Here is a 16787-nt window from a genome sequence, read left to right as displayed (position 1 = left end):
CAGCAATTAGAAGCCCCCCTTTAAGCCTTCTTTTCTGCAGGTTAAACAAACACAATTTCTTCAGCCTCTTCATGTGCTCTCACTCCCTGACCATCTTAATGGATCCCTGTGGGAGTCTCCTCAGTTTGCTCCCTGTTCTGTTCTACTGGAGGGGGCAAAGCTTAACACAGTATTCCAGGTCAGACCTGCCTGGACAAGGTCCTGTGCAGCCTGCTGTAGGCGACCCTGCTTTGGCAGGGGGATTGGACTAGATGACCCACAGAGGTCCCTTCCAACCTCAAACATTCTGTGATTCTGTGAATAATACAGCCCAGTATGCCATTAGCCCTCATTGCCACAAGGGTACACTACAGACACATGTTCCAGTAGTCCACCAGGATGGGAGGTGTGTCTTCTTCTGCAGACCTGCTGCAAAAAGATAGGGATCTAGCTCCTTTTTTGGCCACTAACTGCCACTGGAACTCTTGTTAGCTTTGAGAAGAAAGTACTGTTACATTTGAAATGACTAGGATTTTAGATGTACTTAATTATCCAAATTCTGTAACAGATTATAGTCACAATAAATTTCAGCTATTTTAAGCTAACCTTTACAAATTCATCTAGCGCTAATCAATGCAAATAATTCGACCTTCTTGTTACTTTAAAGGAAGGAAGTACAGGAACTGCCTTCACCTTTAGCAATAAGTATTATCTTCAAATTATCATCCAATGACTTATGTTAATGTTTACTATACCATATGAACCAAAATATGTTGTTCGGGATTGCAAATTTACTGAAAACTGTGGAAGTTGAGAAGGTTATAAAGTACCTCATAATTCCCGTTTTTTCACTTATTTTGAATTCCTTACTCCCATTGAAATAAGCAGAGATTACTCAGGTGAGTAATTGCTCTCTGATGAGAGACAGGTATCCACTATCTGTTTTTTTTTTCTAAATAATAAATAACTTCCCAAACATTATTTTTTTTTTTTTTTTTTTTCAGAGCTAAGCTCTATAGTTTTACATGCATATTGCTTTTCTCTTCTTCTAGACACAGTTAGAGTGACAGCATAGGATTCAAATCCCCCTGGCCAGGTTAAATTTCCCCTTAACTGTGATGCTGGCGTGTTTAAGCAAGATGGCAATGCACATAACTACCTGATTAACTTCTAGAGGATGTTTAAAGTCTGACTTCAGTCAGCATTGCTGACCCTGAACATTATCACATATTTCTTCACAAAGATGATCATATTTGGGGACAGGGTGTGTAAATCTTGCTATGGTAAGCACCTTACTATACACGGTACAGACATCAACAGTATTTTTTTTGCAGAAGAGGATACTTTTCATTTGAGTCTAAATCTTAAACTGTAGTTGTAATGACTAAATTACTCTTTTCATAAATAAGTTTTCATAGCAATATACTTAGCTAGTTTTAATTTAAATGTATGTTTATTACTACTTACTTTTTTCTGCTATTTGTTTTAATTCTTTTCAAAATTGTATCCATTTAAATACATAATGGTCTCACAAAAGACTAACAGCATATGCATTTAATATAGAACAGAAACACATCTGCCATGATTTAAAACAGGAAATTAGAAAAGAGGATCGGTGAAAAAGCCTGTAAGATGTTTTAGCAGCCACCTGTCATTCTCTAAATTTTGCTTGATCTGAGTCAACTAAATTTCACTTTTAAATAAAACTAGAGTGTATGTCTTGATATGATCAGATTGGTAGCTAAAATTTTATACTTCTGGAAGTAAAAATCCCTACTGCAATCCCCTTGGAGCAAATTTTGTAAGTTCTTGATCACAGGAAGACTTAATCACCTCAAAAACACTTCAATGAAGTTTCCAGTTTATCTTTCTATTAATTATTCCTATGTTGTATCTTCCCTTCTTATAGCCCAGCTGGACAGCAATTAAAGTTGTGCAAATAATCATCTTCCTGCAGTACAAAGATCTTCAAGAAATATGTTCTGGCTTTTATCTTAAAGATAAGAAAGAACTTATTTGGACAAAAATGGAGTTTTTAATGAAAGCCTTCTGGGAAAAAATAAAGAAGGAAAAGCTAAATGATTTTACAATGTCATTAATTAAGTCAAGTTTACGAAACTGGCTTCAGGGTTTTTCCTGTAAAAACACCATCAAACTCTTCTTACATACATCATGCTTCATTAACACTGTTTTCTCCCTATTATGTCTCTGATGAAAAAATAACATCACTTGAAAATTAAATATCAAAATGCTGATAAGAAAAGCAGAAATTATTTGACATTGGAAAGCAGTAGTTTATAGATAGCAATTAATGATAATGAAGCAATATATATTAGGTAGTGACACTTGCCTGTTTCCCTAGAATGTTGCTCCTGTTTGAAAAAAGAAGGGTGGGATAGCACAAATGCTCTCACTGTAACAATTGTTCAGATTAATGTGATGGACGTGAAAATAGTTTCTAGGCAGAATTTTGACAGTAATTCCGTTTTCAGACTGCATAAACCAGTTTGACTTTTACCATATTCCTATGCTTTCTAAGTGATGCTGATTTCATGTTTCAAAGTGCAGAACAGCTTCATAATACAGCTAAGTAAGTAAACTCCCTCTAGCTTTAAATGCTTTAAACTGAACCCCTGACCTGAAGCTCATGACGTTACTGTTCTTTGGTGTAAATGATTGAACTAGGAGGAGGACCAGCAGTCCACTGTACTGGAAATCTGTTCTCACAGACCTTGCATGACTTTGGAAGTCCCTTTCCTCTGTGCTTTTCTTTCTCCTGAAAAAGACATGTTACAGTCAGAACTTAGGGTCTTCTCTAGGTCAAAACTTCCTTACATGATCCTTGAAAAATTGATCTTTTCAAAAACTGGCCCTACTTTTCAGTAAAGATAGTTGGAAACATGTTGCTTTTCATCCACTTTCTTAATATTCGGCACTGGAACGCCGCAGCAAAATCTGACTGTATTATATTCATCTGCTGGTAGACTGTATATGTAAGCATATGTTTGCTTAGGTGAAGCATCATTTAGTGTTTGATATCAATGCTTAAGTATTTGATAATTGACTATATAGTCTTATATGTTTGTTTTATATATATTATGTATTTGTTATCATTCATTATAGAAAAACTGATAATATTTTTATGCTAAGTTGCTTTATTATGGCTCAGGGTGTAAATCAAAGGTGCTAAATTTCTTTTTTATTCTAGGACTGAATAAGACTTTGAAGCAGTAAGAACAGGAATCTTGGAGATGATGGTTAGCAGCTTTTATCAACTGCTTTCTTGGATTATCAAAGTTCTAGATATTTCCATTCTGAAGGTTGATGAGCAAGCTGTGATAATGGCATCTGAATCTTACTCATGATTTTAAAGACAGAAGCTATTCTAACAAAAATAGTTACCATCTGTTCTGTAGACATCCCTGCCTTGCCTACAAGCATCTCTCTCCACGGTTTTCTTAATTCCCTCTGACTCTCCAACCTGCACCTTCCCAAGTCTTTGCCTTACTTAGATTCCTTCCTTGCTGTCTGTTAGCCAACATCCTTTTTTAAGTCCCACTTCTCCCAGAAATACTCCCCAATGAATCACAGCCCCATAATTCCTTAACTAAATGTCCCATTTCCTTTATTGTTTTAAATTGTTATTTTTAAAATTATTTACTTGGTTTTAATGAGTTTCTTTGCTCATATATGAGTTTTAAATGATTTTGAAGAATATCTCAAACAAAATGGATATCTTTGTCATCCAGTGGGCTACTGAAGTCAAAAATAGTAAAGCACAGAACTGGTTTGGGTTTTTTATGATCCCTATTATTTTGAAAGTATTCTTTTCCCGGCAAGCAGTTAAACATATCTGCATTCAGCGACGCTTCTGAAAGCAGTGTAATTGTGGAACACAGTCCAAAACACAACAAGACATTGAGCTGCTGGAGCGTGCCCAGAGAAGGGCAACGATGCTGGTGAGGGGTCTGAAGAACAAGTCTTAGGAGAAGCGACTGAGGGAGCTGGGGCTATTTAGTCTGGAGAAGTGAAGGAAGGGGTTAAAAGGGATATTAATAGAAGTGGCATTACCTAATAGTTGCTGTGCATTTAAAGAGAACAGATAGTGCCTATCTATTGTCTAACTGAAGCAGAGAGTCTTGTATCTCCATACAAAGGGGTTAGTTCCTGATAGGGGCTGGAAGTCGCCTAGAACCGGTTAAGACCGACCCTGCTGAATGGATGGGATCCAGAAGAGAACTGAGTTTGCGCAGAAACAAAGGTCAATCAGCGAACAACGTGATGAAGAGGATAAGCCTTCATCTTGGGACCCCCAACGACCACCACCAGGAGGCACTGCGCAAGTGCAGCCGGGAGGAGTCTATGGAAATTACATCTTGGAACTAATTTTAATATGGAAATTATTTCTTGGAACTGATTTTGATACGCAATGAGGATAGATGCATATTTATAGGTGTATTGGGAAATCTAATGTATATGTAGTATTTGATTGTATAAATTGAAGAGACACGTTGCTGCTCGGGACGCACAGCTTTGGTGGGACTACACCCCGTGCCGCCCAGCGCTGAATAAACATACCTACTTTACAATCTTACAGATTGTGGAGTCTGCTTTCCACATGTCAGAAGAGGAGGCTGAGGGGGGACCTTATTGCTCTCTACAACTACCTGAAAGGAGGTTGTAGTGAGGCAGGTGTTGGTCTCTTCTCCCAGGTAACTAGCGATAGGACGAGAGGAAATAGTCTCCAGTTGCATCAGGGGAGGTTTAGATTAGATATTAGGAAACATTTCTTTACTGAAAGAAAAGGCTGCCCAGGGAGGTGGTGGAGTCACCATACCTGGAGGTGTTTAAAAAACGTGTAGATGTGGCACTTCGGGACATGGTTTAGTACGCATGGTGTTGTTTGGCGGACAGTTGGACTTGATGATCTTAGAAGTCTTTTACAACCTATGATTCTATGATTCTGTAAGATCTACTGCATATTTAAAGAGCTACAATGTCCAGATAACTCCTGCAAGAGGTATGTCCTGCAGGTGAACTGAGGAGCATGTAGGAACTTTAAAACAAGAGTGCTCACAGTGGAAGTTGCTTGCATTTGATGTTATTTTACTATATCTGTGATTCATGAGGGAAACCTTTTTCATTCTTGCGTAATATGAGCCTGTTATGCTCATGTGAGGAATTTCATAGAAACTCCTCAAGTAAAGATTTGTTTCACATCTCTTTTGTGAATTACTTCTACTGAAGATTGGGTATTTAAATCACTCTTAGTAACTTTTTAAAATATTTTAATGGATCATTTGAATCACAGTCTTCTAGGAGTTAAAAGGTACTTTTGTTATGATCTTATAAGTGATACTATATTATATTGTCATCTTTGGAACGATCCCAAACATATCTATACAGCTGCTTCACAATGGCAACTACTCTTATTTATAATATGAATAGACTATTAAGACATAATTCCAGCATGCAGCAACTGTGGAAGGCATTAATTCTTTAGCAAAGGCTTATGCATATGAAGTAAATCAGCCACACACCTATTTTTCACACTTCTTCCAAGGGAACATCATCTTACATGTATGCATTTTATGACTGGCTAAGGATAATGGCAAAAAACACCAAGCTGTGTACAGATCGTCCTTTACTTTAACAGACTGCCACTTACCCCAGTCACTGTAGTTCGACCATATCTTTAGTTATTAACAGAGTTCTTTACAGTATTAAGTTTTTAAAGCTTTTTCAACATTTTTCTATCAGTCTAAAATTAGTATGATTTAGTATTACTAATATTTCATCTTAGTATTTACAATGATATCAACTATAGAGGACAGCATGAGACCAATTGTTAAGGAATTCAATAAGTGGAATTGCCAGTCAGAAAGAGATTACTTAAACATCAAATATTTCAAATAATATGCAAATACACTTTAGCACTTCCTTTTGATGTAGTTTTGACTCTCCAAGGCTCAAATCATTATTTCACCCTCTTCTCTAAGCATTTCTTGTAGAGCAAGCCAGACTGCTGTCAGAATTTTCCCACCTCAGTGTTGAATTTGAATTGTCTTTATACACTGAACACTGTAAAATTTGAGATGCAGGTCTTCCAGTCTACACTCTGCTCCTTCCTACTGCTTTTGCCACATATCGCCTAAGCTAGATACAGCCTCTCTGAACAGCCAGACAACTTTTCATCTGGACAACACGAAGTATTTGGCTTTCCCTTTGGAAAGCGTTAAAGAGGCTTGAGATCATAAGGTACAAGAACACTGAACTGCACATTACTGGGAATAAGGCCAGAAAAGCCAGGTGATGAAAAGTGGAGAAACAGAATGAAACTACCAATAAGGACGGAAAATATGAAATATGGGTGGTACTTGCTATAAACGACTCACTACTGACAAGACAGTTCCCATCCAGCAGAACTCTCCCCCCTAAATACCACAGTCCTTGTTCTAAAACATGGATTTGTATTGACCCTTGTCTGTCTATCCGGTCTTCATTGTACAAGTTTTCTTCAATCTAGATGTCTCTAGTCATACAGAGCAGATATTTTTAACTTTCTATTTATTTGAGGCAGCACATTCCATCTCATTTTCTGTACCGCTCTTTGTTAAAGCTCTGAGAAGAAGACTAAGTGGTGACTGGGAAGGGGAAAAAAGAAAAGAAGAGATGGTTTGACACTTGTTGTTATTTTTGCCAGGCTTCACTTTCCTAAGGTAAAATCTATACCCATTGGATGGCACAGCAACTAAAATATCTTTCCTTTCAGTAAAATATATCCTTTACACTGGTTTCAGCACTGAAGCTCTCTGTTAACTGGGAAGATACACTATGGGTGAATATCTCAGACTGCTCATTTATGGACCTCAGTTACAATACAGGTGCCAAAGTCCAAACGAGCAATTCATCTACATCACTTTTTTTTCCCAACAAAGTTTCTTAATTGTTCATGCAGAAACGTTGCCTGAGAAGCAATGCACCTTCCCCTGCCAAAGGTCCGTCATGTTTCCAGCTTGAAATACGGAGGTGCCTTATTTCCACAGGGACACAGTCCTCTAAGTGCATCATGAGTATATTAAAATCATAGAGTCATAGAATACAATCATAGAATCATTAAGGTTGGAAAAGACCTCTAAGATCATCAAGACCAACTGTCAGCCCAGCACCACCATGCCTGCTAAACCATGTCCTGAAGTGCCATATCTACATGTTTTTTGAACACCTCCAGGGACAGTGACTCGACCACCTCCCTGGGCAGCCTGTTCCAATGCCTGACCACTCATTCAGTAAAGAAAGTTTTCCTAATATCCAGTCTAAACCTCCCCTGATGCAACTTGAGGCCATTTCCTCTTGTCCTAGTGCTAGTTACTTGGGAGAAGAGACCAACACCTGCCTCACTACAACCTTCTTTCAGGTAGTTGTAGAGAGCAATAAGGTCTCCCTTATGCTATGCTATGCTGCATGAGGATCTTAGAAGAAATAAGTTAGTAAATTGTTACATTTTTCTCCAGAGTCGAATAAAGCTTAAAAAATATTAACAAAACTAAGAAAAATTCTGTTGTATCTGACACATATTGTTGCCATTCTTGCCCTAAAAATATGATTTAGAGTAGTGTCTGTTTTTTCTTGCTGTCACGATCTATCACTTACATCTGTCTAGATCTATTGATTTCACTCAGTAAACCAATGTATCTTACTGCTACCAAATATAGTAAAACTTGTACATTTTCGAGTTGTGAACTTGCATTTTTTTTCAGGACATCTGCTTAAACGTATTAGTTTCTGGAATGCTAGGACCTTTCTCACTATGTTCTCCTGTGTTGCATTTTCTTAGAAAATGATTTGCAACTATCAATAGATATTTACACAAGACAAAGAGTAACTTCTGCAGTGACCTTTCTTGCATAACTCTGCTGTAAGTAAGTGCTTCAAATATTTACAGAATTAATACTTAACTGAGAAACTGAAAATATACTCTTGGTACTTAGTGAGTGGCAGCTGGACTACTCAAATATGGCCATAACAGTAAAAAATAATCACGTGTTTAGTGCTTTATATCCTCTAAGCTCCTTGCAAATATTCATTATAAAGTTTTCAAAACAGTGAACAAGCAAAAATCACTTAGACTTACCCACATTTAATCTTCCTGTGACTTCCCCATTTGAATTGCGAGCATTCACAGTCACGTTGTGAGTAGACTGGAGAAGCAGTGATGAGTCCTGAAGTATGGAGCAAAAAAAAGACATTCAGCAGAATAATTAGAACTGTTAACAATTTTCAAAATTTAGTCTAGATTAGGTCAGTCACTGAAAGAGCTCTGCAGCTACAACCATCCACACATATCATAAAATAATTTGGGCAGATATTTTTGATTACTTCAACTATATCAGATTTAAAATAAGAAAAAAAAATTGTAGATAATAATTGAGGTAAACAAAATCTTTAACTGATAAGAGTGCCTAAGCAGATCTCAGTTGTCAAAATATTAGGGAATATGTGATATGAAGAGAGTATTAGCAAGCTGCCTGCTTGTGACCTCAGAGGGGACACTCATTCCAACATAAATTAGCAAGTTCCTAATTACTGGAATACTGTTAAAGATCAGTCTCTTTCACATGTATGGCTTTTGGTACTTTTCCTGGACTCAAGAGAGACATGCAGCACCTTGAAGGGCTAACCACTGAAAGTCATTCCCAAGTCATGTTCCCTTCGTAATTTAATGCTTAGAGTATGAGATAACCTGAGAATTTTGAACACATTTTACATGAATTTTACTACAAACACTTCTCTGATAACACTGGTAGAAGCAATACACAGTTTGGAGTCCAACTTACAGGCTTTTTTTAAAAAAGGATATCTTACAAGTAGGAAAAGAGGCTATCTCAAAAGAGGACACTAAGTGAGCAAAATAAATGAATTTCATTTTGTACATTATATCAGGAAGAAGTGAAAGCTAACAGAATTAACACAAATAATCAAAAGTCTTAGGAAAAAAGCAAGCAGTATGTTAGAATGAAAATTAACAGCAACAAGTTAGTATGAGGTGGAAAAGGAAAGTCAACAAAGATCAGGTAAATATATTACATTTAAGTAGATATGCTAAATGACCCACAAATCTGGGCAATTTTATTACATTTATTTGGCTGCTGCTGGTTGATTTAAAAAATGTTAGTAATTTGTCACATCAAATGTAAGTGTGAATAAACTGTATTCTAGACCTGCAGCTTCCATACGTGTGTTGTTGACTAATTAAAATCTAGTAACAGATCTGTAAATGCTCATCCTTTATCTTTCCATGAATATGTATTAGCTAAGATGCAATGGTGTTGCTCACAACTCTGTGTTGGACTCATAATGAAGGCATAAACTTGCAACAGGCTCCAGAGATGATGCACAGAAAGTAGATTTTCTGCTACATATTTTCTTAGCACTTTGGAGACCTCATTAGGTGAGAAAAGCTGTTAGAGGACTGCAAGGAGAACACTATTAAGGCAAGGGAGAAAGCTGCTGTGATAGCTGTGAGTGGCCCAATTCTCTAACAGGCAAACTTAGAAAAAGAAATCATAATAAATACGCAACTTTATGACAATAAAAATACAGATGGCACTCCAGAGATCAAGCTACAGGCAATTAAGCCTCTAGAGAGTTCAAACATTTTAAAAAGGAAGCAAACAAACAAACAAACAAAACACCTCTGATGAATTATCAGTTCATAGGGGGCAGAGACAGGCAATACCCTGAAGGCTCTAATTAATGCACGCTACTAATGATCACAATAGGTCACTAGACAGCTATGCTTACATTAGATGCTGCCATACCTCTTTCTTCCTGTATTGTACTAAATGTATTAAGAACTGGAAGGAATATTAAAAGAGCACAAATGGTAGCTTAACACTGCATAACGATTTTTTGGGGCAGAGGGAGTCTTTAAGTATTAGCTATGCCGGTCTTAAAAAGTTACATGTCTTAACGGATAAACAACATCAAGGGAAATTCATTCAAGGGCATAAATAGTTTTCGCACTGCCTATGAAGTAGACAAGAATACAGCATAAGAAACAAAATGGAAACACAGATTTAGCAACGGAATTTCACTGTCTAAGAGCTGTTCCTGCTACTGGAAATACTTGTTGCAGAAAGAAAGAAAAAGAAAGGCTTAATAGACATAAAATATGTTGGCACTGCTTAAATTTCAGTAATCGAGCATTTTAATAATCTCATCCTAAACCCTCTATCGACCATATTTTCTGATAGATTTATTTACACTTTCTCTTGCTAAAGCGATATAAACACTAACTTGTCCTCTAGTTTCAGAAAAGTCTCATAGCTGGCTATTTCTTCTAATGACTTGGTGAGGATGACTACATGTTTGGAGTAACGAAAGAGCTATATTCAGCTTTTACTCTCATTGAACACCACTTTATACAATGAAATGTCCCATTGGTTGATGACACTGTTCACAAAACATGGCTTAATTTTGTGCGAGTTTAGATTACAAACAATAGTTCTGAACAATCTTCATTTTGTTGGCCAGAAACAGATATTGCTCTACAAAAAAATCACCTAAGTTTCAGAGTTCACCTGGATAATTAAAAACCAACTCAGATTCTCTCTTTCTTTCTCTAAACACAGTACTTGAATAAAAATCTGTCATTCCATACCATTCTCAGTGCCATTGTAAAGTTTATCTTCTTAATAAACATTTTCCTTTACCAAGTATGCTATTCCTTTTTACCTCAGTAATAATAATAAAATTTTCTGTCTATGTAAACAAGATTCAATCCTAAATCTTCCCATTTAGTCTTGTAGATTTTATATACTTCACTATATAAAGAATCATACATTTAGTATTGTTGTCCTAGACGTGACAAAACCTGAACTTTTTAAAGAAATTGTCACTTTTCCACTAAAATTCATTAATTTTAGAGATATTTAAACTATTCCGTAATGACTGAATATACAAAACAAGCAGTTTCACAGAGAAATCTGCATTAAAAAATGATCTCAGTAAAAATAATTAACAACTTGCTATGCACTCTTAACATTGTGGCATTGCTTACATACAATGACCATTATAATTCCTTTTTGAGCTATTTCTTCTCACATGCCTAAGAGAAAAGTGTTAATTCTGCCATAGTATCCGAACATTGACGTAATGATCATGCTTGTAAAGCATGCAACAATATGTGTGTACACCCGTATACACACACATACCTATATACACACATATATATACAGACATTTCCATGACAGATGCCTGGACTTTGCCTAAATTCAACTGTTCGTAAGTGTATTGATTTTATTCTAGCATTACTGAAAGATTATATGCTTACCACTCGAGAATGGATTTCTTTGGCGTAGAGAGGAAATAAGAATTCCGATTCCCCTTCCAGACGAAGGCCTTCTTTCGTAACACGCAGGTGTCCCATTCCAGTCTGAGGAGAAAATGCAAGAATTTTGCAGATTTTATTATTATTATTGCTGCATTTATTTTTTGTTCTTTTAATAAACTCGAAATTTCCAGAGCTCCCTGCCTCCAGTCCATCAATAAAGACACCCATACTAATGCACCTAAAATTTTGAGAATTCCTCATTTCTTCCAGGAGTATTTTTCTTTAACAAACTGTAGCTTTCAAGAAAAAGTTATTAAAGTCCGGATTTTTTTTGAGGAAAAAATACACTATTATAGTGATTAACTTAAAAAGAAGTGCATGTGTACTGGCTGTGCTGAAATACTCTTTGTACTTGCCTTCTAAAGATCTCATGAACAATAAGCTTACATAAAAACAATAAACTAGCATACAACGAACCTTTGTTAACTTCTCAAGGTTTATTCTATCAATAATGTATTTTACAAGGAAAGTGATACTTCTCAGTCTATTGAAGAGACAAAGAGGGATTTTTATTTGCTTCTGTTTTCAGTAATTACTTCTTTCTTTTGAACTAACTTTTCATTCCTTGGTTTATTTTTTTTCCTCCTCTAATGGTACATCAAGGCTCTACCTCTCACACTATCATCTTCCTTTCTCTCTGTCACCTGCTTGTCAGTATTTGTGCCTTCCTCATTCTCTCTTACTCGCCTCCTTGCTATTTTAACCCAGTTACATTTTCCAGCCCATATCTTATTTCATTCTTTTTACTTTCTTTCATCATTATAATGGAATTGATAACACGAAAAATGAGTGAGCAATTACTTTAGTAAGTACATCTGAGGACTTGAGGCTTCAGCTGCAAGCTATTTCACAGATATTTAGCTATTTTGTAAAGGATTCACCCTTCCCCCTGCCATAAAAAGTGACAAGAAGCTCGGTAAAAAATTTGCAGCCTTACACCTCGGCCACACACAAAAATATTTCAAGTTAACTGCTTCAAACTACAAGGAGTAGGTGGGAGGGCTAAATAATAAGCAATAAATCAAAAAAAGTATTTCCACTCCAAATATTTTTCTGGTTGTTCTCTATGTAAGCAGAGAAGAAAAGATACCTGAGAGGCTGCTGCTGATACATCAATAACCTGTTCATCTAATGAATGATGCCTACCACTCCAAGAAAGCTGGAACTCTAAGAGACTGTAATCATTTTCAAATATGGTATGTTCCAGCCAATGAGATTATATATATATATTTATATAAATAACATGTCTAACCACCTTCAATGAAAAACTGTAGCTATTTCCTTTTAACAGGCTTGAAGAGAGACAAAGAGAGAAACAAGCTTTTCTTAAATTCTGTAAGGTAAGAAATGTTTATGTCAGCAGTTCAGTCCACTGGAGAGCACATCTGCGATTCCTCCTCAGTAAAGATTTATTTCAGGAAAGAGGCTTTTAGAATAGCTATTTATGAAATCTGTTATTCAGTGTCAATTATTTTACTGCTTTAAAATACATAATGTACTGACTTCTCTCAGTGGACGTAGATACAATTTCTAAATTCTGGACCACTGCAAAGCTTTTAAAAAGCATCTAGTATATACTGATACATCTCACAAGACAAAACCAAAATAAGACCTATGATAAGCCCCCTGTGGCTTTCATAATCACAATTCCCAGGCAGCACTGAGTGACTTCGAAATACATTTCTCTAGTGAACACATGGACAGTTTTTTCTACCCTATAACACAAAACAGAGATCACTTCAACACCATAAAAACACATGGGTTTTAAGACAAACACTTTTGAAACAAATGATGTGAAGTGTTAGGATATTCTAAAGGAACTCCATTAACAAATAGCTCTCATTTCATTAACTAAATTTAGGATTCATTATAGCTCTGATCTCATGCCTTTTCTCATCAGGTGAAAGCAGATTATATTAATCATCAGGTTTAAACAGAGTTTGCATATTTTTCCTGGAATATAAGGAATTAAATAAACAGCATATTATAGAATAAGTATAAAAATGACATTGAGATTTAAGAAGGCAGAGGAGGAAGAAGTAGCAATTAATTCTTGCTCTGAAGCAGATTGGGGAAAATTAACAAACGCCTGGGTGGCAATCTCTATCCTGCCTTTGGCTTTGCCAGGAAGAAACATTTAGCAGAGGCAAAAAAACCTATAACTGATGTTGAAAAAGAAGATTATGCAATTTACTCAGCATACTCTTTCTAATGGATTCAGATTTTTCAGCAATGATTATTCTAAAAATGCTATATAGACAAAGGAATGTCTTTGACATCAAGAATAATAAGGCATGTGAGAAACTTAGCACTTTAACTTACCTCTAAGTTCTTACTTTTCAGTAAATCCAGTCATACCACTCAGGATTACTTTGTATAAGTATGTCCTATTTTCTTCATCAGATATTTGATTTAAGCATTGACACAAAGCTCACTTTCTCACACATTTGAATAAGACCCTCATTATTCATTCTTATTGACCAATCGAGAAGCGCAAAAAAATATGGAAATTTAGACTTGGATTACCTGCATAACAAACAGATAAACTCTAACACGCATGAGAACAACAAAAATGTGGATTTCATATAATGACCCTCATTTCTATTAGCATTGTGACTGTAAACAATTATTATTTCCTTAGTACCACGATAACTGAGCATCTCGAGATTGTAAAAGTACTGAGTTACACAGTACTGTGAGATGGGGAAATTCTATTATCCCCCTTTTATAATTGGCAAAATGAAGTTACAGGGAATGTAAAAGAAAGGGGTTTAGGATAAACAACCATCCTAATGCACTGAGATCCAGTGACAAGTTCCATAAAAAGAAGTGTAATAGTTACATATAATGTTCTCTCAACAACCACTCCTCTTCTTATATTACCGTTTAGGAGAAGCCCATTATTATTTAACGAGTATTGTGACTTCCTCAGTGATGAACAACCTTGATGCTTTCAGTTTCAAGGATTTGATTCTGTTCCTATTCAAATCATCAAATAAAAATATTTCTGTTGACTTGAGGAAAGGTTCCAAATGTCAGTTAGACACAGACTTTGATGCAGTTATACAACAAGCTATTGATTAGGGGGGGAAAAAAGCTTCATTAAACACAGTGGATGTGTGGCAAGTCTGGATTCTTGCTGTCCTGATGCTTGAGTGTGCTTGGCCCTGAGGTGTAACCCATTGCTGTGCATATAACCCTGAGACTCCCACGTTCCAAATAGTTAAAGCCCTCAGCGAGGCAGGGATTGAGCCGGACAGAACAGGAGAATGAAATGACATCTCTGTGACACTAAGCAGACTTTGCTATTGCTGCAATGAGTTGACTGGTGTGGGAACTGCTGGCAGCTGCCAAGCCCTTATGCACCAAAGATGCAATTTAGCGTTAGTCTTCACAAAGGTGTAACCAGTTTTCATTACAAAACTGCTAGGCATATTCTCATTGGAGTAACAGGATGACTTCAACCTTATTGATCATTTGAAAATGCTCTTGAGGAGGTAATTGCGTGTAAAGAGACAAGGCCTTCTATAAGAAATTCAAGCTCTGAGTGGGTTCAAGCCTCATAAAAAGCTAGCAGAGAGGTGTAGTATGTCCACAAGCTGTGGAAAGGTCCTTGTTTCTTTCAGAGGACTATGGAAGGCCCGAGTCCTTCATCAGGACCAAAATGTTCCGAAAGTCATACTAATGGGTCTGGTGGTATGGCTGCCTTCTTCTGGCTATGAATATCTATGTTGAGGAAAACACAGATATGACTAGATAAAGCAAATTTGACAGGATTGGTATACCTAGTGTTAAAGGCCTGTCTTCTTAAAACAGGCTGCAAGAACTTTCCCGCTTTCACCTGTTGTCGTAACAGGATCTGCTCCTCGGTCTCAGCACCAAGAAAGTCACTTGGAAAAAGATGCACATTGCCATGAGACTACTAGAAGTGGAAGCAAGCAGCCATAGCTCTAGGGCTCTTGCACTCACAGTGACTTGCTCTCAGGCAGCTGAGCCTCATGCGGTCCATGGCTTATGGAGTCAAAAGAGCATCAGATGATATATTTGGGATTTATCTCCCAAGTCAATACAACAATGTAGAAGTCTGCTGGTGTAGGCATGTGGCCCTTAGAAATGAGGATGAGGCATAAGGAACACTCATTCAGTTTATGATGAGCATTTCTAGTCACCTAAGCTCAATCAAGAACTGTAACTTGCATTTTCCTACCAACACAGAAACGGATAGATGGGGGGAGGCTTACTATATCGGATCAACCACTCTTCTTATTGTATCATATCATCACTTTTTCTGCACTTTCTCAGCATTAGACTCAATTCCAGTGCTCAGACTCCTTTGAACAACGGAAATTCAACATCTAGTCTATGTATCAGCTAATAGCTGCACAGGAAGATGTGTATTTTCCTCTTTCGGGGAGAGATCAAATACTGGAAAGACAGGCATATCCATATATTAGCATGGTTACAACAATAAAATCTCTAGGTTGATTCAATCATTAGCTTCAACAGGCACTCAATTCACATTAGAGTAGCTCCTGTCTCAGGAGTTAACAACATGTTTGATTTCTAATACCTCCTTCCTGAATATTCAAATTTTCCAAATATTAGAAGTCCACACATACTGTAGTTGCTGACTGGAACTGATAATGATATTAACTTCAGAGTAGACAGGATGTAGCATTTCCATTCAGATTACACTTTTTCTTACTCACAGGATACTTACATCCTACTTTTGGGCCAGCTCAGGGAAAGACCTTGGCAAGTCCAGACCAAGACATCATTTGTTGTGCCCCAAAGCTAGTTCAATTAATGGCTTTATAGATCCAGCTTTCACTGCCGTACTTCTTGCAGCAATTACTATTTAGAGAACTTGCTTTGCAAACAAGAGTGTACTGTTTCACTGAGATAATAGGGCTGTGGGTAGAGATTGTTAAAGAGCAATCAGCAAAACAGGATTGGTAATGAATCTGATGAAACTCTGTTTGACTTACAATATCTATTTTGGAGCTAAGTACGTGCTTGGTATGATAACATTACTGATGCCTCATCTCATTTTCTGTTGCAAGGACTTTATTTCCTGGGTTCAGACAGAGAAGGTTATCCGACTCCTCTTTTTAGATGACAGTGGAGTCTTTTCTGTCGAAGACATTGGTCAAATCAGAGCCCCTAGTAACAGCAAGCACTCCTGGTATAGCAGTTCGTCTCACCAGGCTCAGGGCTGGATAGGGACTAAAACACCCTTTGTGGATATGACTAGAAAGTGGGTGGGTAATACTCCATGATCTAGAAAATCAGATGCCCACTTTGAACTCCACAGGTTTCTAAGGCAATGGCTATGAAATATGTAAATTCATCATACCATTGGCATTTGCTTAGTTTTGATGAGATTTCTTTCATAAAACAGGATTCATATCTA

The 16787-nt window shown here is 36.8% G+C and overlaps 1 protein-coding gene across 11 annotated transcripts in view; it reads right to left on the bottom strand.

The window, feature by feature from the left end:
- Positions 1 to 16787, bottom strand: part of SGCG (sarcoglycan gamma) — a 150834-nt gene that overhangs the window by 45746 nt on the left and 88301 nt on the right. For all 11 annotated transcript variants that reach the window (XM_075419235.1, XM_075419226.1, XM_075419266.1 and 8 more), the window contains 2 exons: positions 11315 to 11416; positions 8114 to 8201 (listed from right to left, as the gene is read on the bottom strand). In XM_075419235.1, coding sequence (XP_075275350.1) covers positions 8114 to 8201; positions 11315 to 11416 — 190 coding nt within the window. The remainder of the gene's footprint in view (positions 1 to 8113; positions 8202 to 11314; positions 11417 to 16787) is intronic.

This window comes from Opisthocomus hoazin, chromosome 1 (genome assembly GCF_030867145.1).
Source record: "Opisthocomus hoazin isolate bOpiHoa1 chromosome 1, bOpiHoa1.hap1, whole genome shotgun sequence".
Classification (NCBI taxonomy): Eukaryota; Metazoa; Chordata; class Aves; order Opisthocomiformes; family Opisthocomidae; genus Opisthocomus; species Opisthocomus hoazin.
The sequence above is the reverse complement of the archived record's forward strand: the minus strand, read 5'-3'. Positions and strand labels throughout refer to the sequence as shown.